The following is a 27,563-nucleotide window of genomic DNA, read 5'->3' on the forward strand; positions in this document are numbered from 1 at the left end:
TAAACGGCACCGAAAGGTTTAGTTATCAAGGAACAGAGAGAAGCAGAAATAACAATAACTCGGAACATTGCTGGCGCTAGGCGGGACAAGGACGACGAATTACACACAACTGGAGCGTAATTCGTCGTCCTTGTCCCGCCTAGCGCCGGCAATGTTCCGAGTAAAAAACCAACTAGCCCCATTTCAAGCTCTGGATAAAAATAACGTTTGCGGAATGTACTCAAATAGCATAGATGGTGACCGCCAAAAGCTATATTGTTTTTTCTTAAAATTACTGGGGATGCTCAGAAAAAAGAGTATGATGGCGAAAGCGAAGTTTCTGCTAATCTGCCGTTGAGCTTCGTGGCCCACTTGACCAGTCCTTGGACTGCACCCTCAGGAGCTTTTTGTGCTCGCTCGCCATCGCCAGGAGCCTGCTGTTCGCCCCCGTCTGTACCATGACTTCTCAAGGAGGCTGGTATTACACTCTCCTCCGCCACTGGTCCGTCAGTGATATTTCTCTTTCGTGGCGCCCGATCTCCGGCTCTCAACACAATTTCGTTTGTGCCTCACAATTTTCTCTGTATCACACCACATGTGCTTCAAACATAGAGATATCAGGCTTTCGCTTTAAAAACTATGGAGCGCCTTCGGTGGGCCTGTACACAGTCACCATGATGAAGTTCAAATTTGCAACAGAAACTCACTACAGGCCTACGAAACCAACATCAAGCCGACTGCTCAGTCTAAAATGACAACAGGAATACCACAGAAACATAACAATAATTTCTATAGTACGACAAAAACCTTTCTTGTGACAACAGTAGCCCTGTTGTTATGACAGAGCCATTTGTTTTATGACACACATTTATGTCGTGACGACAAAGTCAATTTTCTCAACGAAAAACGTTCCTGAACAGAACTGCCTTTCGCTAGACGGCCATCATGTTCTCGTGACATAGCCAGCGGCCAGAATAACGACACAAGACAACAAGACAACAGTACAATAGGAAAAAATACGAGAAAAAACAGGAATTTATCTTGTCGTCATTTTCGACTTGGTGAGACTGAGATTTGATAATAGAGTTCTAGAATGTCCCGCGGTTATTATTCCTGTGCGCAATTTGTTATTTTATTGACCGGGAACGCGGTTGTACGTCAGAGAGGTTTTACAAATAGCACAGCTTCCGTCAACTAGCTTGCCTAATGTGTCTGACCTGCAGGATACTCCCTGGTGGCTACCAAAAACTCCTCGTCTGAGAGCGGCGCTACCGTGACGAGTCCCGAGTGGCCAGGCCAGAGTGGAACGCAGTGCCTCGAGTTCTGGCATCGGGCAAAGCCACGTGGTTCTAGCGACACCCGACTCCAGGTAATTGTCTTTACGATCGCATCAGTAGAATTATTTTAAACGAGAAGATTGAATGAATGTGAGATGCACTATCGCCCTCACTCCAACTTACAACAAGCGGGTCCTTGCGGACTCCTCTGGAAGACTTTACTACGAAGCCGGGCAGTCAGGTGCATCCGCATTAAAAGGAAAATCACTTTTCCGCCCCAGCAATACTCGCCTCTCTTGCATGTCATGCCTTGACGTGTCGGTATTGTAGATGGGTACCATTTGCCTGTTATACGTTGTCCTAGTATGACCTATCGGCGCCCGCATCTTAAAGGAAGCCATCTTGACAATAAACAAATTGAGCCACCGAGAGCAATATAGTGTTCCGGCTAACGCGCGGCTGCAGCACCACTCACACTACAGTATCCCATCTGTCAGGTCACGCGCACACACAGAAAGATATCAACGTCCCTATCTTAAGACAAATATGTTTAAAACTCGAAGCTTTCTCCCCTGAAACCTGAGCCAAATTCAAAGTTCAAAATCCAAACTGCTTCGACCGTTTGGGAATGCCGCGATCAGATAGATGTCGGTTTCATAACGCTAGGTGGCCAGGTTTGAATCCCACCATGGGAAGCCATTTTTTAAGGCGCTTGACGCGCCTTTGTGGAAACTGATTGTGTAAGTTGGCTTTCCTGCAGTGCCCTTTGGCTGTAACAACTTGTATTTTGAACTTTGCCGTTTGAATTCGAGGACACCTGCTTTCGACCAGAGAAAGCGTCGAGTTTCAACCATCTTTCACTTTTGCCACGAATGTTATCATCAAATAAAATGAACTTTAGTGCTGTGCGTTTTGGGGCAACACGTCATCGGGGAGGCATGTTAAACTTCTCTTAAACTTCTCGTGTTAAACTTCTCATGTTAAACTGATTTGTCTGTGAACGATGGCGACCACACACAATAAGCTCTGCGAGTGAACTTAGGGAACGTTGTAATACTTTATACACCATAGTCACGAGCTGTCGCCATAATGAACGGTAAACAATGAATATTAAGCGGATACTGCAACACTTTTTTTAAGTTTATTTCTAAATCTGAAACATTTTCATAACCTAGTCAGGAAGCACATGCAGTACTTAGAATGGAGTGCTACAAAGTACCTTTTGCTAACAATACCGCTGAGCACCCATCACAGTAGTTTGAAACTTCCTCAAACAATTTTTCTCTCTTGGCCTGGTAGCCGAATCTAATGGCAACTTTATAGAAATCCGCAACAAACGCAAAGCATATACTGAAAATCGTATTTACTGGGATGACCAAAATAGGCAGTGTCGCTTTGTGGTGGTGATAACTACCGCTTTTGTTGGGATCCCAGGCGCGAAGGAAGGAGTGAAAGTGTTATCGTCGGTGTTAAAGGGTCCCTTTAAAAGGTACACTTTTTAAAGAGGCAGGACAACACAGCGTTGCATACATTTTGTGGCGTGTTAACTTTGCGTACAGGGCCTTTAGCTACAGTTCTGAATCCAGGTTGGCGGGGTGCATTGCACAAGTCTTGCTGCCTTCCGCCGTTGTGCTAAATATGAAATGGTTGGCAAAATTTTTTTTGGGCCAGAACAGTTGTAAAAGTCTCCCGTAATTAGCAGCGACGCATAATCCTGGTGTTTCCCTTTTTCCCACAGACTGAGCTCCTTTCCGAAAGCAAGACTAAAGTGTTGTGGAAGCAGCCATTACACCCACAAAGTGATTGGATGCTAGCTCGTGTACCAGTCACCCACGAGAAAAACTTTCAGGTGAGTATAAACTATCGAAATGCACATTCCAGTTACCGTAAACACGAACGTAGTTGAGCGCATTAAGGATGTAGCAGCACAATTTGGCTTATTATCCAACATACCCTATCTTCCTCGCTCTAAAAATGTGACCTAATATCCAATTCACAAACAGTTTTATACTTGATGTAACCCAAGTGTGCGTATACGCGTATGCGAGCTCCATGACGCGTCCACGAAGTACGTTTTATGCTACGAAAAATGTAAAAATGCTTTATGAATTATGCAGAACTCATTCGTACTTCAGAACTGAGAACAAAAGGAGATTAGTATTCTTACGTAGGCGAACAGAAAGCGTCACAGCAATAATGCATCCATTTAGATGTTTCGAAGTCAGGTGTTTGTCGAGTGACTTGTAAGCCTTGCTATATACTGCCGGTTACCTACAGAGTGCGTCGTTAGTGGCCAATATGGGCTCTGACATGCAGCCGGAAAGAACTTGGCAGTACATTTAATGCGATATTTTTGTGATGTCACTGAAAATTGTCTTTCTGGCTAACCGAAGTTATTTCCTCACTCTTAAGGCTTACTTTTTGTTCTATCATTGACGTAAGGCGTTCTTTATATGAAAAAAAAATCCATGCATGGAACGTTCGCCAAACCCATTTCCTGGGCCTCTATGCATATCTAATTTACAGAAAGGTACACTAGAGCTCGGCAGGGTTTCTCAAAATTATGTCAAAACTGACCTAATATAGGGGAAAAATGGGCTATGCAAAAGTGTTGCAAAAATATACGCATAAGTGGCACCTGATACCGTAGTAGGGATACGAGCAGATGCTTCAAATATGAGCGTTTAAATTCTCAGCGTCACAGTGCAAACAATATAGTGGCCTGTATAGCTTTGGTGAGAAAGACGTGTTCCCGCTTAATCTGCATTGGGACAAGTAGAGGTGACTCTAATCGTTTGATTCAGAATGCAGGGCGTCGTCTGCTCACTGCGCTGGTCTTTGAAAACGTTTAGAATACCCTGCACGCTACACCCGACGAGGGCACTAAATGTGGAAGTGGCGTGAATATCGAAAACCACAGCTGAGAAGACACCCAATCTCTGCGCCATTAAAGGTTGGCGCGATGCCGAAGCGAATCTTTGGACGGGGTAGCGGTGACGCTTGCCTCGTGTCTCTAAACTTTGGGGTCCTTCGCCTAACCCTTACCTGAGGGCTCCCTTTGTGTTTCACGAAATGCTTTTCTAAGCCCAGTGCGAGCTGACCAATTCATTTAGAATTAGTGGCCAAATAAGTTTGGTTTAGCTGCAACGTGTCTGTGGTTTCCAGATAAAATTGTCCGCATGTTTTATTGTTTCTGTGAACTTTCCTTCCATTTCACTTTGTTTTGCTCCAAATATATGACTTTCACAAAATGAGCGCGTGATTTACTTGCCCTACCACTGCGGGGAACCATCAAATCGCTTTGACACAATCTGGAAATGTCGGATCTGCGGGACGAGGGATGAAGAGATCGGGATTTGACACTGAACTTTGCCAAAAAGACTAATTTTTGGATTCTATTATCTGATAAATTAATTATTGAAGTGATCAGTCCTTTTCCTAAGGGTGGTTATCTTCGTCTTCCCGTTATTGTCGCTTTTGCTCACCTTTCAGTTACCTTAACTTCATTCCAAATCTTTTCATGGCACCTACAGGTGGTGTTCCGGGCCAAATTCTCACCCACTGATACTACTCAGTCCCTCTTGCTCGACGATGTGGTTCTGCGGCCAGAACCCTGCGACCACCCAGCTGAGTGCAACTTTGTGGACGGGCTGTGCGGCTACGTCAACGACTTCACGGGACACTTGCGATGGCTTGTCGGAACCGGTCGCGTGGAAAGCCCAAACCTGCAGCCGTCTATGCCCGTTCCCCAGGGTAAACAAACCGTTCATTTTCGAATACGGCAAAGTCGGGACACACAAAAAACACAAAAATAAGGATTCACCTCATTGCCAATTCGCTTGCATTTGCAGAAAGTATTCCCGGCGGAACATGCACTATTTTTGACCCGTTTTGTTTCAGTTCGTGGGACACATGATATTCTTACCAATCAATTCTAACTGTTCAACCTCCTCACACATGGAACTAACTTGCAAAGTCTGTTCGGAGCCACGCGAACAGCCTCAAAATAAGTTCTTCGCGCGCTGGCATAGAGAAGTCAGACTAAGTCCTCTATATAACGGCTGGATTCCAGTCATGCGTTGAGTGAATTTTTTTTCAACTTCATAAACCCCACATATAACATTTCGCAGGCTGCGTCTGTAAACATTCTGAGATCAGTAATAACCCAAAAACCCAAGAACGGGCTTGCGGTCAGCTCTAAACCTTTAAAATTGCAAAGCCTGACAAACTAAATTTGGCGCTAAAATTTGGTCCGTGTAAACATGCCCATTTAATCATTCAGGTTTAAGGTCAAACCAGCAAGGGCCACACTAGGGATCGATCGAAATAGGGGTGTACCTCTTGCAATTTACGCATGCACCGAAATATGAATAACCGAGAATCTCTTGCATTACTCAATTTATAAAGAAATAAACAGCACGTAAAATTGTTAGACCGCGTAGATGCAAAAGTGTAACCTGTAGCTGAGTGCGTCGCTTAGTTAAAGGGACAGACAACCGATTTTTGTCGAGTATATATTCTCTATACCAAATGAAAGGGCATCACAAAAAGCACCTTGACGAGAAACGGTTTTGCTGATCACACCCTAGAACATTTTAAATCGAAATTTTTAGATCTACGAGCCGTATGTGTCTCTCCCAAAAATAATGCTGCCAACCATGTCTTGGAGTAGCTGGGTAACATACTTTTGTCTGTATGCGAAATGATAAACGATATTAAGAAACTTGTCCCCAGCTAAAGAAGTTTGAATCGCAGGCTTTCCTGTTCCTTTATGTGTTTTTTATGCAACGGTCTATTTTGAACGACTGCGCCATCTGTTGGGATAGACGATAGGCAGAATCTGGCTTCACGTTGCGGAGGTGGGAGGTTCGACTCTCCCCGTGAGCGACGTTTTTTTTAAGCTGCGTTGGGGTATTTGGAAACTGAAATCAAATATTTTGGAAGAACAAACACCCCTGACTCATGCAGAATCGTCAAAGCTAAGTTCACTGGGTCTGTTTAGTGAACGCTGCCATTGATTCTGGGCATGGAGGCTCAGTTAGCCACACTGAGAACCACCCAGCGACGGTGGGCGGCGTGTCTTTAAAATATAAAAATGATGTTTAGAAATACATATACAATTTAATCTTGTACAAATACTTGTGTTAAAAAGTTTTCAATGCGCAAATAAACGTTTCAGCAGTTACAGTATCTGATAGGTTTGCAGGTCACGTGACAGCGACCCATATTGTAGTGTCAAGTTTCCACACTACGAACCGCCACCCTTCCGATTTCAGGAAGTTTGCTGCCAAATTAAAATTATTTCCGCCAATTTGTTTAGAAATTGCTTGTGGTAACCGGGCTATATAAAACGATGGTTGTCATATCAGCTAGAGAACATATACGCGACAACAATCGGTTGTCCGTCCGTTTAAGGATGAAATTTTTTCAATGTATATTTAAAGCGAGATGGTTGGTGTAATACTGAAGTTGAGGAAACATCTGCAAAGACAGGACGTGGACTCAAACAACGCCGATTCTGTAGCATTGCACGTCGCCCCAGCCGATAATGGCAATATCGCAACGTCCCTCTTGGTCTAGATTGCCCTTTCCCATTCGGTAACCTTACGGCGTCTTCCTTATCTGGTATTATCTGCTGGGCAGTGCCGTTCTACGGAAACTATAAGAAACCATTCACAGGGTTTCTCCATCCTCCGAAGGGTGGCGCTAGGACGCCTAGGTGTCCCTAGGACGCCTAGCTCAGCCGCTTTTCCATGGTGTGGTGCACGCTAACGAACATGCCTCAGCCATCCATATTGCTGCATTTTAAAGTGACTGACCTCACAGGCCATGGTGTACAGGCGGCATTGGCTCAAGTGACACACACTCATCGCAGTACAGTAGCCGTTCTCGGACCTGGGGGGAACGGAAAATAGTCGGAATAAAAGAGCCTTCCGAAAAACGCGTGAGTCAATACTTTATGGGACAACTGGCGGTTCTTCTGAAACGTCCGAAATATCCAGCAAGTACGAATATCCGGAGTCCGAAAATACGGTCGGCTACTGTAATTGTGCCACCTCTGCTCCCCGCCCTGTGTTCGCGCTATTTCGTCCCATTCTAATTATATCGATGAATTCAGCGTTGCGGAGTAATGCACCAACCACATCCATACCCATAAGAGTACACTTAGCTTGCATTGCATACATTACATACGTTCATTACATACATACATACATACATACATACATACATACATACATACATGCATGCATGCATGCATACATACATACATACATACATACATACATACATACATACATACATACATACATACATACATACATACATACATACATACATACATACATACACGCCTGCATGCGTGCATGCATGCATACATGCACACATACATACAGGTGGTGCCGTCAAAAGTAATAAAAACACGGATTCGTAAATTTCCAGGAATTTCTTCTACCGGAAACTGCCTGCCTGCATCGTTGTGCGTGTAAAACGGGTCTTCCTAATAGAACTAGTTTCCAGTAAACGGGCAATAGCTGTCATAAAGCTAGTACGACTAAGACAAATATTTGGTGTTATTCACAAACCCGTGTTCCAACTACTTATGACGGCGTCTGTACATGCATACATACATACATGCATACATACATACATACATACATACATACATACATACATACATACATACATACATACATACATACATACATACATACATACATACATACATACATACATACGCGTGCTATTACAGGGATGATCAGGTTATGGAGGGGTGAAGCGGCGTTTCTTACCTGGTCTGTCTGACAATAGTCCCTGGAGGATAGAGTGCGAGCCCCAAGTCTGTCATAACGCGCTTTGCATATCTCCCTCCCCCCCTCCCTCCCTCTCCCTCTCCCTCTCTCTCTCTCTCTCTCTCTCTCTCTCTCTCTCTCTCTCTCTCTCTCTCTCTCTCTTTGTCGTCCGGGCTGCTCACGGGGAGATTTGCCAGTTATGCAGCCTGCATCGTTTATTCTGCCAAAACAACAATCAAGTAGCCCTTTCCAGCAACGATACATAGACCTATACGTCACAAGATGGCGAAGGTAGCATTGACTTATAGAGTTTGGCCCGCTCCTTCGACAAAAACCGAAACCATCTTGATCCCGCAGCCTGCGCGAAAGTTGCCCGTGAAGGCCGACGTAACGTAAATAGCTCATTTCACCCTCAGTTATGATTTGTCGCATTTGTCCTGCTGCCACGTAACATTTGGTGGAATGTGTGGAATCATCCCCAACCTGGACGTCTGGCTGCACCCCGTCTAGGCTTCCGAAGGGATCGCTGCAAGACCCTTGTATATGGCTGACCGGCACCAGCCCCGCTGAGAAGTGGACGTGACCATTTTCCAGCCCCATATCCCGTGTCGATTAAACACCGAGACAGACAGACATCACCAGGAATGAACCGACCAGACGCCGACGGCGTTCCCTTAGCCAGTTCCCGGCACGCCTCTAAGCGCATTTGGCTTCGCTTCGTTTCATCAGAGGGCGCATGCATTCCACGGCCAGTGTTCCCGAGATACAACAGCTCATCAGCTGCAGAAAGGACGTTTTTACTGGGTATTTGATGTTACCCTCAGTTCTCACCCCAAATCATCCAGCTACTATCCTCAAATGTTTACAGCGCATACACATGAAGGACAAAGAAGAAAGTTATACCACAGGCGCTTCTTCGTACTTCGTGTGTCTGAGCTGTAAACAGTTGACATGAATCAACAAGCCCGACTAGTTCTTAGTGACTACTATCCTCGACTGAGAAGGTCGCTCTCGAAGGTGCTTACGTCACAAGGTGATGACGAAGTGGGCAGTGGGTTATACCGTTTTTTTTTTATTCCTTCGGCGAATATGGAACTATGTTGATCGCGCACCCTACGTGGGTTCCGTTTACGGGGACCAGATGGAGCTACTGCCGTGGCCACCATACAGGCCTTTAGCGCACGTGAGTTGCGGTTTCCGCCGTTTACTGCTATGTTCTGCTGAGAAGTCCACCGTTCGTAAAATATCAGACAAGCCATACTTTGACCCTGTCGATGGGGTTGCAGCTCATGTAGGTCACCGCTACAGGCAATAGAACGTTCGCGGAAGCGATCCAATGTACGGAAACATGCGAATGCCCTGGCGCGCCGAAATTATTAAGAGTAGCTCGATTGTTCACTCCTAACAGTTTCGATTACCTCCATTGACTAGGTATGTCGTGTTAATTACAAATCAGGTGAGGTGTGAAAAAGCACCGAAAAAACCATTGCATTTTTTATTACAACTGTGCCTCACAACCTGTTTTCTGGTAGAACCCTCATGAAGCATCACTCACCTTGCGAAAGCCACCCTCGAAGACACCATTGCCTGTGATATTTTGGTCGATACATTTCATTGCACAAGTTTTGTTACCGTCGAATCGGTTTATGCGTTACATTTTCAGTGTAGACTGACGCAGCTCTACAACTGAAAAGCTACCACAAAAGAAAAGTTCGCCCTTTGGCTCCGAGTAATTTAATTCTACGTAGGGTTCCAATCGGCGGCATGCATGCATAGTTATCGCAGTTAAGTCGTTAATCCAGGAATAACTAAAACTTGCTTTAGCAAATCTCAGGAGAAATACGACATAGAAACATCATTAAAAATAATAACTGAAGGAAGACCGAAAATTGTCACGTATCATATATTACCAAGTCGATTTCGTAATACATAATACCGAAAAAAATTCCCGTCTACAGCATTATTGGCTCATGGGGGAAATATTTTGTGTGCCGAAACAGCTTGCTCACTTGATTTGAGCGTTTAAAAACTGTACGCGCTAAAGATCACTCGCAATTTGCGCAGGAGCGTGCTTCCCGTAATGCCATAATGAGCGATTTTTCCATCCACTGCATGCGCTATACTCCAGTTTTAGCACCTGTGTGTACGCAGCCGCAAGTTAGCGCACACCGAACCGGCAACATTTGATAACGCATTGCAGGCATATACTGACCGCGTCAGCTGGCAATTAACGCTGAGCGCTGCGCACCTTTTTCGTCACACGCCGAAACATGGAGCGGACAAGGAGAAACATACAGCATCCACACCCATGTAGGGCTTTCTTACCTATAATCCCGTGCAGCCTTGCTGCCCAACATGCCACTTGGTATCTATGCGGTTCGCCAGTGCGCGTGTTTTTTTTTCCTGGCTTCCTCAAGTTGTGTTTTGAGTGAACATTACAGGAAACACGCGTGTTCCCTCTCGAGTCCTGTTCCGTTGGACGATTCATGCCTTTCTTCAGCGTGGTGTCATTTTTATTTTTTTGTATTCTGTGTACTATGTGACAGTGCTTGGCAAGGATAGCTGCATTGTTCGCGCTGGACGTAGTGACTTTCTGTTTATCGACTTTAGAGTGCCTCGGCGGGGCTTGTTTTTGTATTTTGTAAATGGTGTACGTAATGTGTGCGGTGTTCGAGCAGCACCTTGCAGTTAGGTATTCTCGTGGACGGAAATACCCCAAGTGGACTTTAATTTTAAAACAGCAACTTCTAGACGGTCATTTGTGGCGAACTTTTATAAGTGAAGTACTTTCTGTATTTGTTTTTTCCTCTGCTCTTTGTCCGGTTCTTTCCTTTTTTCCACGCTTTTAAGCATATATTTCTAGTGCACTTCACTACTATGGCATTTTGCTACCGCTTTTTCTTCATTTACTTGCAATCACATCCTTGATTGCCGACTCTCTTCTTACGCTCTGTGTACCTTCTTTTCGATCATATGAAACGCGGAAAGTAGTTTCTTTTACCCTGCAAACTTGGCTCGTTTTTTTTTTTAAATTTGGCTTCTAGCCCCCTTCATTTATTTTATATTGGCTTTGAACCTGCCATAGCCTTGCTAGAGCAGCTATTGTTCCCCACTTTATTTTTCTTTTTTTTTGGGGGGGGGGGGTGGAAGGGGGGGACGACGAAGGGAACACTGAATTTTTGAAAGGATTTAAAACGGGTCATTGTGTATCAATGCCCTCCGAAGTCATAAAATTGGACGTCCATAACCAACCATTCTCGCGTATGTTAACTGGAAAGGAAACCTTCCAGAACAAGCTTTAACAATTATTAATACCTCCAGAATTCTGTCGTGCCTCGAAAGAAAAAAAACCTAAAGTCATCGGACAACGTTTATGTCGGGGGAAACACGTGAACAGGAAACTAGGCGAAGGAGGACGCTAATCAAAACAGCGCTGAGACGACATTTACGTGCGATTTTTCATGATCAGTCGGCCAACGTGGCCCCGCCCAGCACGCCGTGCTCTAAAACGTCTATATCATTTCACCCTCAGCCATGGTCGTGTCATTTTTCCTGCCATTACACACGAATACATATACAAGGACCTGCAAACGTTAAGCACACGTTATTTCAGATAGTCAGGCTGAACGGGCAGCGAGACCATTATTTTTCGGGGAGAAGAAGAGCTGTGCTGTGTTTGCAACAGCCACTTTGACAGCATACTGCACCCTCCGCAATGTTTAAGGCAGTTTAGTAAGGTAGAACGCAACTCTGTCGCACAATGTGCGTTTGATCACTCCTGTTTTGATTAGGATTGCTGCCCTGCAACTTTCCTTTGTTCGAGCCAGGTTTTCTCGTAACGAAGGGAATTTTAGTGAGAAGATTTTTATAATAGCCTCTCAGGAACAAATGGGTGAAACAAGACCAATCAGTCCGGTAATACATGAACGAATGTAACCACCGGCATACAACGATAAGGTAACAAGATAACTCGTCATCACGCAGGGGATTCATCTACCTTCGCCTACCTTGACCTGACAACTGGAGCAGCGGATGAAGTGAAACAAGCTGCAGCTCAACTTGTGAAAACTGTCAACCTAATCAGCCCATTCTTCGACGTCTCTGATAACCAGACGAAATTGGTCATCCACTATTTTAGATTTGGAGCGGGTGAGTTGGAAAGCGACATTTCATTTTATATCATTCCTCCATGCAGTCCTCCAATGACTAGAAGAGTGAGAAAAAGTTGTGCAGTCTGACGCCGTAGTTTTTTGCCTGTGTTCTGGTCAAATAAATTTACATGTATTTTACATATTTGTAATATTGTGAGTATGTAGAGCAAAACATAAAAATAGTTTGTTACGATTGCTTATATGCCCTCAGCAGCCGATAAATCACAGGTAGAGCAACCGTGGCTATACAATCGAAAATTTTATGTCGGGCTGAATAGAACGACATCACACTCATTCTTGTATAGAACTCCTCACTAAATGATGGGCCTTATTTTAGCCTATGCGGTTATGGGAAGTAAGAGTACCAGGAAACATTTGTGTTACGCGAAAGCACGTGCCGCGCTGCACCCTCACGTCAATTCCGATTCATTTCTCGTCAGACGGAGACTGCGATGTAAAATTATTACAGTGCAAGAGTTTGAGCTGTGGGTGTTGGGGGACCCGAGTGAGCTCACTAGCTGATACACTTGCTTGGTTTGTCGGCACGCAGAAAATGATGAACGTTGTTGCCGTTGGCGGCTGCTTCAACGGAAAGTTCTCGGGACGTTTTAAAGACGGTAGTGTTTCTTGGTCTGCTCAAACCCGTAGACTTCAATCTCTGACTCGATTCAGCCATGTGGCTCAAAAATAAGCAATTCTCTAAGAAGAAGTTTACGTAGCCAAAACGCTTTTGAACAGCTGAATCTAGAGAAAGTTTTTATTGCTGGTCAACATTTTCAGCAAAACGAAAACATTCGGCACATTTGAGGCAGAACATCCTTGCACAAGTGGTACTCGCAGTATTCTTTTAATTGAACATAATTTTCCGCTTGATATTTCCTAAACCAATTAAAAATACGCGATTAAAAAATATCTCGATTCGAACATTCTAGGAGAGCGCCCGAAGCCTGGACTTCGTGGCAGTGCTCCAAGTTCAGCAGTAACAAAAGGTTCCAGTAGATGGCCCGAGCAGTGTAACGCCGTACAGTTGAATCGGCTTTAGCAAACCTCCACCATGGAAGGCGGGCGGGGGAGATAAGAGAGGCGTTAAGGTGGCAGAGACGCAAGGAGACTATCTTCTTGTGACGACATTTGCAGTTAAGTGAGCAGATATGCGTCCACTTTTTCAGCGGCACAATTACGGCCACTGTTTTCTTCTTGCCAGGTACCGGTGGTAGTCCAAAGAGTAATGATCGTTGGTGTCGTCATCTTCAACGAAGATGAAGGTTGGCCAGGAGGTAAAACAAGTACAGGCTTCATGTGTTACACGCTCGACGATTACCTCATTCTGCCAAAATATTATTATCGCTAATGTTATCGTCGTCTTCCTCAAGCCGATTGCTTGACCACGTATCTATCCTCCTACACTTTGGACGGGCGCAATCGTCTTTTCGGAGTCGAGGGCGTATGATAGGTCGGCTTCTCTCTGCGAACACTGAATACCTTTTGTGAACACCTCAACACCCCTCATAAGAGTGGCACTTCCGGAATAATCAAGCAATCACCGAGAAATACCCGTGTTGGACTCCTAAACATCCTCTGAACTGCCGTGGTAATATTGCGGGCGAATATCTTGTGATTTACCAAGAATGCTGGTAGCGTAGAAGTTGGTCCTTGCGCAGGTTTTTAGTCTCTGACAGCGGCGAACTCAAAGGGACACTGAAGTGAGTTTGTCAAGCTCCCGGTTTTGCTTGCACTGCGCAGACTGGCTCAAATTACCACACTTTTCATCGTTTTTCCGGTTGATAATTCGCAATTATTTTATAAAGCTCGAAAAAAGAAAAACTACCATGCACGGTCTGTGATGGCCGCACCAACTAAAGGCTGTGACGACAGGACGAGATGCACCTTGATTGGACGATGTCCAAGGTTAGCATTCAAACAAGTTTCGGTTTCCGTTCTGTAAAACAACATGCTTGACCTCCGACGGCATCGTTCGATGGGCATTCTCGATATCTCAGTAATCGTCGTACCGCGCTTCTGCCATGTTGTCTGCTGTAAAATGCCTAAGATAAGCCTCCCAGGATGGCTTGGAATCGTAGCAATCACTAGCCGAGACCTACGCAGTGAATGAACGCCCTACGGGTCACCGCTGACGCTCAAATGCCATGCGCTTTTCACGCATATTCGGAGCTTGCCTCACTCGTTCCTGTATCGTAAAAAGCGTGTTCACATCATGACAAGGGTCTGCTGAATCTGGCCTGTGCCCACGCACCCGCAAGTAGTCGACGGTTGTGGAAACAGCACGCCAACGAGAACTCGCGAGCGCGTCAGTGTCAGTCTGCGCGCGTTCTGCGAACTCGCTCGTGGAGAAGTGAAGTTTACCGCCCGAAAATGGTAAACTCAGTCTGAAAAACATCGGCCGAAAACGAAAAAATGAATTTACAAAAAAAAAAGCCTGTACCCTCGGGGATTCGAACTTGCGGCTAGCAAAACAAAAGGGCTAGCGCTTCAGACCACTCGGCCACGAGCCCACGCTGTCGAGGCTGGATATATAGGGTATATAATGTACAACCAGTTTACATGTTTGTTTAGTTCTAGCATTTCAAGTACTTTAGGTGACTATTTGTTGTACAGCGCTCCTGCAGTAAGCGCCCCCCAATTTCCACAATATCTCACGTCTAGCAATTGCGTTTCTTAAACGGAAAAGCGTTCGCCGGAGTGTAGTCACTGTGCTTGTTCACCCAGCGCAAAAAAGTGGTTCCTGATCCCTAGTTTTGCACTGTACGGTAAAAGTTTCAGTTGATTTTATTTCATTAATATCTATATTGACTTCGCTTACTCTTCTCCTGCCTTCAAGTAGCCTTAGATTTTCCTACTAGCGTACCAGTCAGCGAAGCGTAGCGCTTCGTACCAGTCAGCGAAGTGCAGCGCTTGTGTGGAGCGACCCGGACTCGGAGCTTGATACAGTGAACAAACTAACAAAGTAAAGAGAGGCACATTCTTCCTTTCACAAACGTGTTGTGCCTTAGTTTCAACTGAGCGAGCGAATTGCGGCGACCCGTCGGCGGACTAAACGCTTGGCTGATTGACTCTGTTGGAAGGTCGGCGAGCCGTGCAGTAGCGCAGCCAATTGCCAGCTCATCTCCTCCTGACGTCACTCGAAAACGCCACATGAAACTGGCGAGGGTGCAGAGAGGAGGGCAGAGTTTTCGAATTGATTTTGTACTGAATAAATTCGCGTAAACGGGCTCGGAGTGGTCGAAACATGGCCTATGGTCTCCGGAAGTTGCGTAACATCTACTGCTTCACTGCCTACTATAAATGTTAACTCCCACTGTCGCCAACAATATTTATAACATCATGAGGCACGTCTCATAACCTACGAGAAAAGCTGTTTGGTTAGGTTGCGCCAATGCCTTGAATGTCACTGCTTGTATTTTTATAAACAAAATCCGCAATTAAATTTCACGTACAGCTGTGCTCATGTTTAGAAGCCAGCCAACGGGTTCTAGGCGTACTTTGATGGAGGGGTACGAATTCTGTCAGCTATAGAAAGTGCGTTTACATGAATGCGACAGTAGCGTATCGCATTGGTTCTTTGAATCGGGTAAATGCGATACGTTTGCGTTTACATGCATGCGAATTTGAGACCAGCGCCGCCCTGCGTCATATCTGGGAGTTCAGGGGTCGCATTTCGGGCATTACCAGTTTCCGGTAGCCTGCAAGTTGCCTGTGTTCGTTTTGGCGTCTGTCACGGCTGAAGCGAAACCTGCGGTTCGTTCCCCGATACACCCGATCAAGTAAAACGATTGTTGGGGTAATTCCACGCGTCGTTCGCAATAAATGGATACATCTGGAAATCGTGAAGCGGTTTACTGCCCTCGGAAACAGTCCACGCACATGCCGACCACGCTTGCCCTCACAGCCCGCAAAGCGGCTCGAACCTGCGCAGACCACGGTCGCAACAGCTTGTCGCCACTCTCCCAAGTCAATCTGATCGCGAAAAAGTTCCCCATGCGAGAACGAAGATGTAGTGTGGTGAAAAATTGTACTAGGGATTGTTATCGGCGCTGATTTTAAAAGCGGTGATCAGATATCTGCCGCGATGCATAGCATATGCTTCGGAGAGGAGGAGAATCCGCTGGGCGGGAACAGCACGGGCGAGCGGCGCGTTAATGACACTGTCTGGCGAGGAGGAAATGCAGTTTGCGGAGCAGCACAACAGATGGTACGTCGAGGGCGTTGCCATAGTTCACACGTTCTTCTACGGCCACGACGCACATAAATCATAATATCATAAAATATTTTGTAAAAGTTGTGAGATTTCTTTCTGTAAAATAAATAAGTAGAAGTTGTGGATGTTTTAGCAGCAGTTATTATAAATACTGCCCTAGTTACAAGCCGTACCCCGCTTGAAACGAAGCACTAGAAGGAATCCCGGAGCAGACGACGCCCTCAGAGGCCGCTTCTCGCCACGAGCTGCCACGAGTGTTTCACTCTCGCCTCTTTCGTGGGCTTCTCAAATTTGCGCGTGCTTTTCATGTTGGACAGGCAGGGCGGAGAAGTTAGGACAGTCTTAATATGAATCACTGGCATTGAGGATAAGAACCATCATTCACTGGAACTCGTCATGCCTAGCTACTCAACCGCGTTTTTTTATTGCAAGTTTCGCGTTCTGAAAAGAAATCAAAGCCCCTTCGTCTGAAGACAACGACGTTTGAAATCCGAAGATTTCCTCCGCCGCAAACCGACTCCAAAGAAAGTCCAGTGATATGAGGAATTCGTCGGCTCCCCAGGTGGTCAAAATTATTCCGGAGCCCTCCACTACGGCGCGCCTCATCGCCTGCGTTGCGTCGGCGCGTTAAACCCCACAATCAATCAATCATTCGTCGGCGTCGTTTCCTTGAACCCGCGAGCCTTTTCGGAAAGCGCGCCGCGCGCATTTTCTCGTGACAGAGGGCGCGTCGGTGCCATGCCCGGCCCCGTGACTTTATCGCGCCGCCGGAGCAAGCACTGTTGCGTCTCCTCAATAATCTTGCTCTGTGGTCTATGCTGACCGGCCGCGGAGATTCGACGTTCCTACCCGGCACACCAGCACGCGGTGCAGCGAGCGGCCGAAAGATGGCGCTACCTGCACAGAAAAAGAGGCCACAGCAAATGTCGTGGTCACCGATCGCCAAAACCGCAATTATCGCGAAAATGCTGTTCCACATACGAGAAGGTGGATGATGTTTTGGTGAAAAGTTGTGGTAAAGGTTGTCATCCGCAGTTGTACAGACAGCGGTGATCAAATATCCCCCACGATGGTAAGCCTAAAGTTCCCAACACCCGCGCTGACCCGAGAAGTGCGATGCGACTGCCACTACATTCGTTCGTAAAGTCGGATTTGCGTTCTCGAAATACACTAGTTTAGCACATCGGATGCGCCGCGTCTCCCAAGCGAATTCTCCTGCTTACATGGGATGCAATGAGGTATGGTAATACGACAAATTAAATGCGATACGCTACTGTCGCATCCATGTATACGCACTTACAGACTCTGTCGAATCAAAGGGTACAGAAATATTTTCACAGAAAGCATTTTTTTATTTTGACTCTCACGCATGCAAAAACACAACCAAAAAGAGCCTGTGAGAAACCGAGCAAAAAATTCTATTTGATCTAGACTTGGTGCGCTGAAATGTTTGCATTCGTTATTAACCGAACCTATGTGCCATATAAGGTGTCGTAATTTTGTTTTGATTTACATTTCGTGAAGAGTTGGGGCTCGCTCTGTTAATTGTGATGTTTCTGTTCTAATTAAGCAAGAAAGAACCAACTTAACAATGCAAACACATGTATCTCGTCCTTACAGATTAGGCTGATCCCAATCACAGTAAAATACACTTACAATCTCATGGATAATTAGCAGTGAAGCTAGAGGGCAACACTGGGCATTTTAACATGTCCGTATTCACACTAGCCGGGGTTCGAACTAGCTTTATCACGCAATTACAAATCGCCAGTACCCTTTACCAGCCCGACGTCAAGGGTTGCACAGATACAAAATTTAGTTCCTATCATATACTCTGAATAACTGCACAATCCTGACTGGCTGTCACCGTTTCGTTACTCGGGTGCGCTGCTAGAAGATGTAGGGAGTCGACTCAAGCGAGCAAACAACGTCACCGAATCTGCAGGGCACAGGAGATGAAGGGGGTGGCCGTCTGATGTGCGGCCTTCGCCGAACAGAGCAGTAAGAATGAGTCAGAGCCTTGAACGAACAACAAAAGAAAGACATATTTCGACAGGCAAAACACTATACAAGCACGAGGACATATAACGTAACCGAGAGGTAACTTAGAAGGAATGCAAATGCGAGAAACAGTTCAAAATTAGGCAAAATCATGTAATCAGGAGCGTTAACAAATAGATATTAGGAAATAGAGCTGTTAACTAAAAAGAAAACGAACAGTTCGATGCATATGAGAGACAGCGTCCCACAATATTCACCGACCGGGCCGGACGATACACCGCTGTCGGAGGCAGTACGGCTACCTATGAAGCGTGGCTTCGTCTTAGCCCAGGCCTCCCGAGACGATCACTGTGGTTCGAGGCCCGGGAGTATGTTGGAGTCCTCCAGGGCGCGGGTCGCCGATGGTGTGGTGCACAAACTGGCAGAAGCCGTTGTCACATCACGACGTCAAAACGTAGCTGATTATCTTCGGCACGGATTCTCTTTTTATAACTGCGCCAGCGCGGAGAGAGAGGGCACAACACACAACGCGCCCGCCGCTGTCGAGCACACAACTTCCATTTTCTCCCTTCTGGAATCATCGGCGCGCCTTAGCACTGGCAAAGCTACGCTCACCCCCTAGAAAGAACTCGACGCTTCGGTGAAAACTCAGCGGCGGAGCTTTTATTTTGGTATTTTCTTCCCAACGAGCCTGCGAGTGGTCGCGTTAACGCCGCTTTGTTCGAGGGAGTTCCAGTGTTTCCTCGGGGCGAATAGAACCGAACTGAATGAATCGGACGACTATAACAAGAATTAGGCGCTGTACAAAAAAAATGAAAAATTTATACGGTACTTTTAGGCGTCGTACGCTCTAGTTTTTGACATTGGCCCAAATTCAAGCCTTCCCAGAAGCTTAGTAACTGTTTTCCTAGAAACTTTATAAGCAGGGAGTGTTTACCCCCGAGATCTTAAATTTCAAGTGTGTTGAAATCTTGAAACTTCATTATTTTGAGCAACACAAACATAGAGGAAACCAATTGCGGCAAAAAACTTTGCGGAGTACATACCCTCAAAGGCAGGGTTAATAACCTTCGGCCATAAGCCAACGTCATGCTTAGCATCCAGTCCACACCCCTGTCACGACAACCTGTGTTAGTTTTTTGTTAAAATTAAAGCTCAGAGCAATGCGTTTAGCGAGATGAAGTTGCGTGACATTAAGTCGGTGTTTTTACGGAACGGAAAACAATTCAGCTTTTTGGGGATGATCATTTTGACGTGGTAATGCCTCCAGCAGGTGTCCCACCGGATACACACTAATTAGAAGAGATGCAGCCGCACACAACACACTCTACGAACTCGCCGTTGGCACGCTTTAAACTTCGAAGGTGCGCTTCACAGGTTCTCGTACTCGTTACTATGAAGCAGAATGTGTAACCCACCACTCCCACTTGTCAAAGCGGTCAAGCCGCTATATGTGGCCCCACTCGGGCGTTTGCCAAACAGCACGTACTGTGCTCACGCCGTAGCCATTACACCCAAACGTTAGGCCTACGGAGTGCATACCCGAGAGTAGCTGTGGGTATTCTAAAAAAGGGGTGCCTACCTGCAGACTAGCACATACCCGCAGCTTGAGATTGGCCAGCGTGTGGCCCTCCCGAGACAGCTTCGCGTTGAACCATCGTCGTAGTTGGACAGAGGGGTGCACAATTTTTTCTGACACATTTCTGACACATCGCTACAATTGTGAAATGATTCGAGGATTTTCTACCTTCTAGCCTAAAAGCAACTGTTTGTATGGCTTGAAAGTTACAACGAGTTAGGAATGACTGACAGCGCACGTTAACTGGTGTCTTTTCCTTGCGCAATTTTATTCGTTGATACTAACTTCGTCTTATTCTGCATCCATCAATCTCTGCAGACCTCGTTGGAGCAACGCTTTCTGTTATCTGCTACGGAGACGGCGATTCGGAAGACGAGAAGGAGCATTACGGAGCAGAGCTGGCCAAAACGTTGGGGTGGAGGACGTACAATATGACTCTCCCAGCGGGCACAAATTGTCAACTGACGCTTCGTGTCACGAGAGGCGACGGAACGAACGGCACACTGGCCATCAAGTCAATCCGAGTTACTGGCTCGAAAGCAGGTATTGATTGCAATTCTTATGTCGCAAATTCGGTGTGTTGGAAAATTCTCGTGGCGGTCAGCGCAAACGAAAACCGGACAAGAAGAGTGGGAACGGCAGAAGCGTTTTGTAACAACTTAAATTTTATTAGCAAAACACTTTATTTAAGCAAAAACTGGGATCAAAAATCAAAAGAAAACGCATCGACCCCAAAGCGTACTTCACATGAACATGTAGACATGTCTTGTCTAAGAAAGCAAGCTCATGTTCTTTTACCGCAACTGAAGCGTGGCTTACGCACGTGTCTCTGCTTTTTTTAATCTTATATCCTTTGGTAATTTGCTGCGTGCGCTGGATTCTGTCTCGACACGACTGTCCGATTGAAACCGGGAGCGTAGCCGCACCCCTTGCCGTTTTGGGACAGGGGCGAGGATGGTGCGCCATTGAGGGACCCAGAATGTTCTCTTAAACGGGCGTTGAAACACCGTCCCGTCTGGCCAATATACAGTGGAACCCCGGTGCTACATCCCCCGGACTTACGACGACCCGATTCTTACGACGGATCACCGCGGTCCCGGCAAACTACCCATAGAAACAATGCATTAAAAACCCCGATGATATGACGCTCGGGTGCTCGCAGTCCGCTTCATACGACGCCACTGGAGCAGATAAACTGGCGTTTTCCCATATTTTACTCCGCGTCGCTACCTCGTCCCGACCTTTCTTTATTCTGAACCCCCGTTCGATGTTTCTTGATGTGAAAAGATCCTCATGCGAGCCAGACATCTTGTTGAACAGACGCAAGCAAGCAAGAGGGAACGCGTGAGCAGGAGTTAACATTCCACGGCCTCACGCGGCAGCAGCACGCCAAGGCGTCAACCGCAAAGAAGTCGAAGTTCAGGTGGCAGGCCGACCGTAAATTTGAAGCTGCCATCGAGCGGCCGAAGGATGCAAAAACACAAACGACCCGACCCCACGGCGATGACCAAACACCCACTTACCCGCCCGCTCAATTCAAGTTCTTCCTTTGATGATGCTCTATCTCCCTATATCTCTACTCTCTGCTTACCAAGTCTTTCAAAGCCGCATTGTCACTCCGCTCGTTTCTTTGCTAGAGTGCCTCGATTTACGCGCGTCCGCCGCAAGGGTGGATACACGTATATGTTGGCACCACTGTTTTGGGTCACTTGCTGGCCGTCGCAGCAAATTACTGTAGCAAGACCGCGGCATAATTTTCGCCGCGACACGGTTTACTCGCGAAGATTGAATCATCTCAGCAATTTCGCGTTGCTGGGTTTTGTGGGAAACGAAAACACCTGTGTGTTGACAACTTTGACCAAATAGCCACGGCACGGAACAGTTCAAAGGGTGTCTCCACCCTGTACGAGAATACCGTGTTTTTTTTTTTCATCTCCGCCGTGTACTATCGTTCGTTTCGCTCAACCTTGTCAGTATCACACTCGCTTTTTCCTCTCTGAATTCGCTCGGCCACGTCAGCCTTATCTCGCTCGCGCAACAAGCAAAGGGGTGGGGGCAAGCTATAAAGCGCCTGACAGCATGGCTAAGGTGGCTGCACGGGTGTAGCGTAGCGCGTGGCGCTTGGATGGCGGGAACTAAGACGCAGTGTAGGTGAGGGGGAACAGCATAGCGTTTTTTTCTTTTAAAACTTGGTATTTCAGCAAAACGTTCGCAAATCACGTGAGAACACGCTAAATATAGTAGTTTAAATAAGTTCTTACCCAACCTGTCGCGTGAGACCGTCTGCTAGACCGGCAGTTACCCGCAACCCGGTCGTACGACACCTCGGTCATACGACGCTTTCTCGCGGTGCCTTCAAAGTCGAATTGTAGGGGTTCCACTGTACTTGCAATCGCCAGGATGGTGCGGAATGAAATATACAACTGCACAAAGGCAGTTGGTGAAATGTGTTTCGTGCCTTATGGAGCACGTTTCTCCACCAGTGGCTGTTCGTTCTCCCTGCACATTTATGTTGATACCTGCGCACACACTCCCCAGGTTTTTGCCTGTGCGAAAGATGACCTTCACTTTGTAACGGCTGGCAATATTTTGCAAGCGGTGCGAAACGGAACTTAAATAAGGAATAATCGCGATTTTTTACCCGACCTGAGAGCGTGGCCGCTGCATTGTGGTCGGCGTTTTGTTCTCGCTTCAGACGATTGTACAATCGGTGCGACACGGAAGCAACGGCCACGCGCGGGAAACCTTCTGCTTCCAATCTAGAAATTTGGAGCGAAAAACGTTCATGCAGGACATGGACACACGACATTTTAACCCTATTATTCCCTTTTGCGTTCTGTTTCGCACCACCTGGAAAAGGTTGACAGACTTTACGACGTAACTGTCGTCTGGTGTCAAGGCGAGAAACTGGGAGTATGCACGCAGATATTGAGAGAAGGGAGCAAGAAGGAGAAACGGTCACTGGTGGTGAAAAGTGCTCCATAAAGCGCGATACACGCTCCACCAACTGCATTTGTGAAGTTGTATTCTTCATTCCTCTCTATCCTTGCGGAGGCAAGAGTATTGGCCAGACGTGACGATGAAGTCCGTTTATGAGTACATGCTGGGTTTCTCGGAGGCGTACCATCTTCGCCCCTATCCGGCCACAGCAAGAAGTGCGGCTATGCTCCCGAGTTCAGTCGCAAAGTCGTGGTGATGAGAAACAAGATCCAATGAAGGCAGGTAATTGCCGAAACATAAACTTAGTTATTAAACAGCGCTTGTGTCATTCCTACTCTTATTGTCCTGCTTTCGTTTTTGCTGACCATTATGAGCACATATTCGTTGTTCTCCAGCTGTGTTGCGCAAACTTCTTCACGGAGTATTGGGTGCCCAAAATAAGTCTCGCTGAGTGCATAGACGTCCCGCCCCCACTCCCCAGGTAAGTAATGGAGAATCCGCACTGCAGAAACTACGATGCAGATCATGCCCAAAAAATGCATGCCAATCTCTACCCAAAACTCTTGTGGCCCCTCGCACCCACAACTGAATAACAAGAAGAGTCATCCTACGATCTCGAGAAAAGAAAACATCAGGCACAAATAAAATTGATTACTCGTACTTATGCGGTGTTTAGGTAGTGTGCCAACATTTCTGGGAGGAAACTAAACGTACCCTGGTCTTCGTAGATGAATTAACCCGACTGATCATATGGGTCGCTTGTATGTCTGAAAAAGAAAGCGGCTACTGTATTTCTCCGGAACGCCTTTAGTCAGAAAAAAAATATTTTCCTCTATGCAATGAGTACAATAAAAATAAAAACACAGATATTTTTACGTGTTCATTAAACATTGCGAACGTAGATTATGCGAATTCCGACAAAAATGCATATTCCAAATGCTCAAAACTTTACTAACGCAACACGCTGTGTCCAGCGAATGACTATTTCCGCCCTATCATTCGTGGCACCTGAAGGTGTAAAACGAGCCGCCCAGATGAAAAGCGTTTGGAGACGCGGTTGCAAAGTACAGGTTTACCGATTGATCAAGTGCCATGATCTCGCTTCCCCCTAATAATGCCCGTCAAATGAATGCAAAATCTGATCGGGGTTCGCTCCATTCAAATGTAATAAAAACTTAGACCGAAATAGAGAGAATGTCACAGAAACTATTGTTGTTCTTGAAGGCCACAAACTGTCATCTGCGGCAAAGAAAGTGCTGAAGAGTCGATTGGAGGTTTATTTACTGTCGGGTCGAGGGCGTCGAAGTTTCACCTGCGCTATGAGGTGTGCCGTAGTAAACGTCTCCGGATAACTTTGACCACCTGGGGATCTTTAACGTCCACCAAAATCTCGACACAAGAGTATTTTCTCTTTTCGCCTCTGTGAGAAAAGCAGCCACAGCGGGGGTTTTGCCTGCTTTGTACAGAGGATTCATACCAGTAAAAATTTCTCGCCGTTCCTGCTTACAGCCCCTCTTTACGCAGCATTTTTATATGAATAAAAGAATAATTATGACAACTTAAAACACAGTAATCATACAATGATGAAAAATCACTTTTGAAGACAGGCGTTGCTTTTTTTTTCAGCTGAAGGAACGGAAGGAGCCTTAGAAACACCGAGTAAGTACGCAAAACTTTGTTTTTTGCTTAGATGCTCTGTATAAGACGGCTCATATTATTCTGAAAAACGCACATGACAATAATAACTGGAACATCTCCGCATTTGTAGCCTGTGAGAAGTTTGAATCGATAAACATACACTGTTATGTTCGCAGAAATATCGAGAGGTCTTTCTAGAGGCTTTACGTTTATGTATTCTAGTGTAAGCTTTTTTATTCGTACACACAATTATAGAAGTTGGAAAATAATGACTTCAGAAGTGTATAGCAATCTGCTCGCCTCCTCAGAAAATGATTGTCCGCGAGCTTAAGACTGCAACTAATTGCATGTGGGGCTTCCCTAAAAACCATGTAGGTGTTCAAAAACTCGGAAATATAGGGGAAACAGCTAACAAGTGTAATTTCTCTTTGCTTTTGTGTATTACTTACACAACTCCTCTGGTTTGCATAATGTCGCTCACCTTTTGCGGCAGCACGCTGCACCTTTGAAGCGGGAACTATGTGTGGATGGATTCCAACTGGAGGAGCGCTTACATGGGCCCTCAATGACCCGTCAAAAAAGATCCCTCCCTACCCGCTCTATGATCACACTCTACAAGCCTACAGAGGTAATCTTTATTATTTTTTATTTTGCAGGGGGTATGTTCAGGTTGCAGGGAAAATAGCACTGCACTCTGCGAAGGATATAGACGCACACGCTCCCTCTTAACTGTCTTTTACAGTGTCAAAACACGGCAATTACTGCACTTGGTTAAGACCTTCTACTATTACAAACACAATTCTACCCAGAAGCTGATAAATGACACCAAAATAAGCCCTTCTGGAGAGTAGAAAACAAAATATTTTTCGCGAGGTCCTAACGACAAATGCCTCTGTTCAGCGTCGTTGTGTAATACTTACCAAAGTTAAGGTATATTATATCGGAAGTCATAAACGTAGTTATTTTTTTACTCTACAAATCACGAGCATGGAGACTGCGTTGTAAGAAATTGAGGCATTCAAGCACGAACCCTTCCTCCCAACTACAGAGTTCAAGTGCGTGTTCAAGCATTACAGAATTTTAATAAATTTCATTGCACTCTGTTACACCCCATTGTGTTTTGTTGTCGGCTGTTGCTTTGCACCTTAGAATGTGGTATAACCTTTTAGCTAATATGGTTCACCGAACTTTTGTACTTCGTAAGACTTTTGTAAAATCCTTTTTTTACCCCGACAAGGGCATTTTATATTCGTCTCGAGCACGGAAAAGGGAAAGGAACAAGCTGCTGTCCTAAAGAGCCCCGACTTGGAAGTTAACGCCACGAGTGGAGCCTGCTTGAGCTTTTGGCAATTCATCGCCCATCCCAAAAGTCCAGTTCGGTGAGTGTTTCATGCAGGCAAATTGAACTACCGAGTTTTAACCTTGTCAAGCTTTACTTTTCCTCAACATGTAAAGAGGTTTTAAGCCCTACATGGCAACAAGAAGCCCCATTACAGTGTTTCGACCTTAAGGTACATTTTATCAGACATCTTCGACACCTAAGGCTCATCTGTGGTGAAAAAAAAATCAGATTGTACTCCTAGAACTATTGTTCACACTAGCGTGCCGCTGCCGAAATTTTGTTTTCCTTAACAATTAACAGAAATTTCTGTGCCCCGCCCGGTTACCCTATGGAGCCCATCTAGGCTTCCGAACATAGCACTTTGATCAGTCGACTACCGCAAGAATTTTACGCGTACGACCAGTTTCAATGACATCGTACCGCATTCAAACCCCACATTTATGGATCTTATATTCTCCCCCGAGTCTTTGGTAGCGCTGGTTCAGACGAGACGGTGAAGGGCAGGGTGATGCACATGCGAGCAAACAACTTCCAGTTTAGAGCCTTGACCAATTAAGGGGCGTTGCTGTGCGCACTCCCACAGAAGCCTTTCCAGATACGTGGATAGTATAACTGCGATATCGGTTGGGTGTACAACCGAGTTTGAACGCCACTGCGTAAAAAGTCCGCATGGCATGGAGCTGCAAAAGCAATAGCATCCGAGGATCGCAGATTTGATATCCTCCGGGTTTTTTAAGAGTCGGTAGCAAAGTGACATCCTAACATCTACAGGCGTTTTCTGTCGTCTGCACCATGGGGCCTTGGCCTCGCTTACCAAAGCTCACTGCAGTATCTGACTATACATGGCGATAAAATTATCTTCGATGACTCTGCGATACGGAAGCTTTGGTTCAAACTTATAAATAGGATCTGTGCGAAAATATTGTTGCGAAAGCATACACTGGAGGCGTCTCCAACGCTGTAGATGAGCAGCAATCGTAGTCCTCAAGCAGGAGACACCTGTAGTTTGACCAGTTGCGTTCATATCTTGCTTCGAGACATTCGATGATGCCGTTAAATCGGTAAACGTTAGGAGATCTGCGCCGTGTTGCGTAAACGCGCCGGTGACTGGTGCATGCTCATTCTGATGTAGGTATATTAATGAGCTAGCTAATGCAAGGAGCTGCAATCTCCGGAGCCAATCTGCGTAACTTCCGCTGTATGCAAAAGATATTTACAATTGGCACATCCGTTCACCACATAGAGTGCCAGAAACATTATGTTCTTGACGACGAAACTGTTGCGGAAACCCTTCATAGAAACACCACCTATTCCTTAACACTGTTTTGGACTTTAGGAACAGTGGAAGAGACAGGGAACACTGCAGCGCATAGTGGTCTTGGCGTGCATCATTTCATCGGCAGTAAAAACGCAAAAAAATGTAAAGCATCAAACTTGTGAAAAGGGGTCGCTGGATTAGTTAGGTGCGTATGACAATAGAGCCAAGCAACTAAGTTTCTTAATACTAATAAATTCCCCTTCCCTCCTTATAGATTTATTATACATTCCGCAGCAGTGCCTAGGTGTCCTAAACAACTGGGATCATTTTAAAATAATAAAAAAAGGTGCCATGTACATCCGAGGACTTGTCCCAGCTCAAATACCGTGGC

At 45.9% G+C, this 27,563-nt stretch overlaps 1 protein-coding gene across 1 annotated transcript in view; it reads left to right on the forward strand.

The window, feature by feature from the left end:
- The window catches only part of LOC144175010 (MAM and LDL-receptor class A domain-containing protein 1-like), a 197,355-nt gene that overhangs the window by 48,667 nt on the left and 121,125 nt on the right, over positions 1-27,563 (forward strand). The window contains exons 17-24 of the mRNA XM_077704017.1: positions 1,203-1,348; positions 2,995-3,105; positions 4,790-5,009; positions 12,032-12,196; positions 20,313-20,537; positions 24,561-24,593; positions 25,066-25,200; positions 25,810-25,951. Coding sequence (XP_077560143.1) covers positions 1,203-1,348; positions 2,995-3,105; positions 4,790-5,009; positions 12,032-12,196; positions 20,313-20,537; positions 24,561-24,593; positions 25,066-25,200; positions 25,810-25,951 — 1,177 coding nt within the window. The remainder of the gene's footprint in view (positions 1-1,202; positions 1,349-2,994; positions 3,106-4,789; positions 5,010-12,031; positions 12,197-20,312; positions 20,538-24,560; positions 24,594-25,065; positions 25,201-25,809; positions 25,952-27,563) is intronic.

This window comes from Haemaphysalis longicornis, unplaced genomic scaffold (assembly GCF_048455015.1).
Source record: "Haemaphysalis longicornis isolate Haplotype H1 unplaced genomic scaffold, Haemaphysalis longicornis Haplotype H1 scaffold_3, whole genome shotgun sequence".
In the NCBI taxonomy this organism is placed as follows: domain Eukaryota; kingdom Metazoa; phylum Arthropoda; class Arachnida; order Ixodida; family Ixodidae; genus Haemaphysalis; species Haemaphysalis longicornis.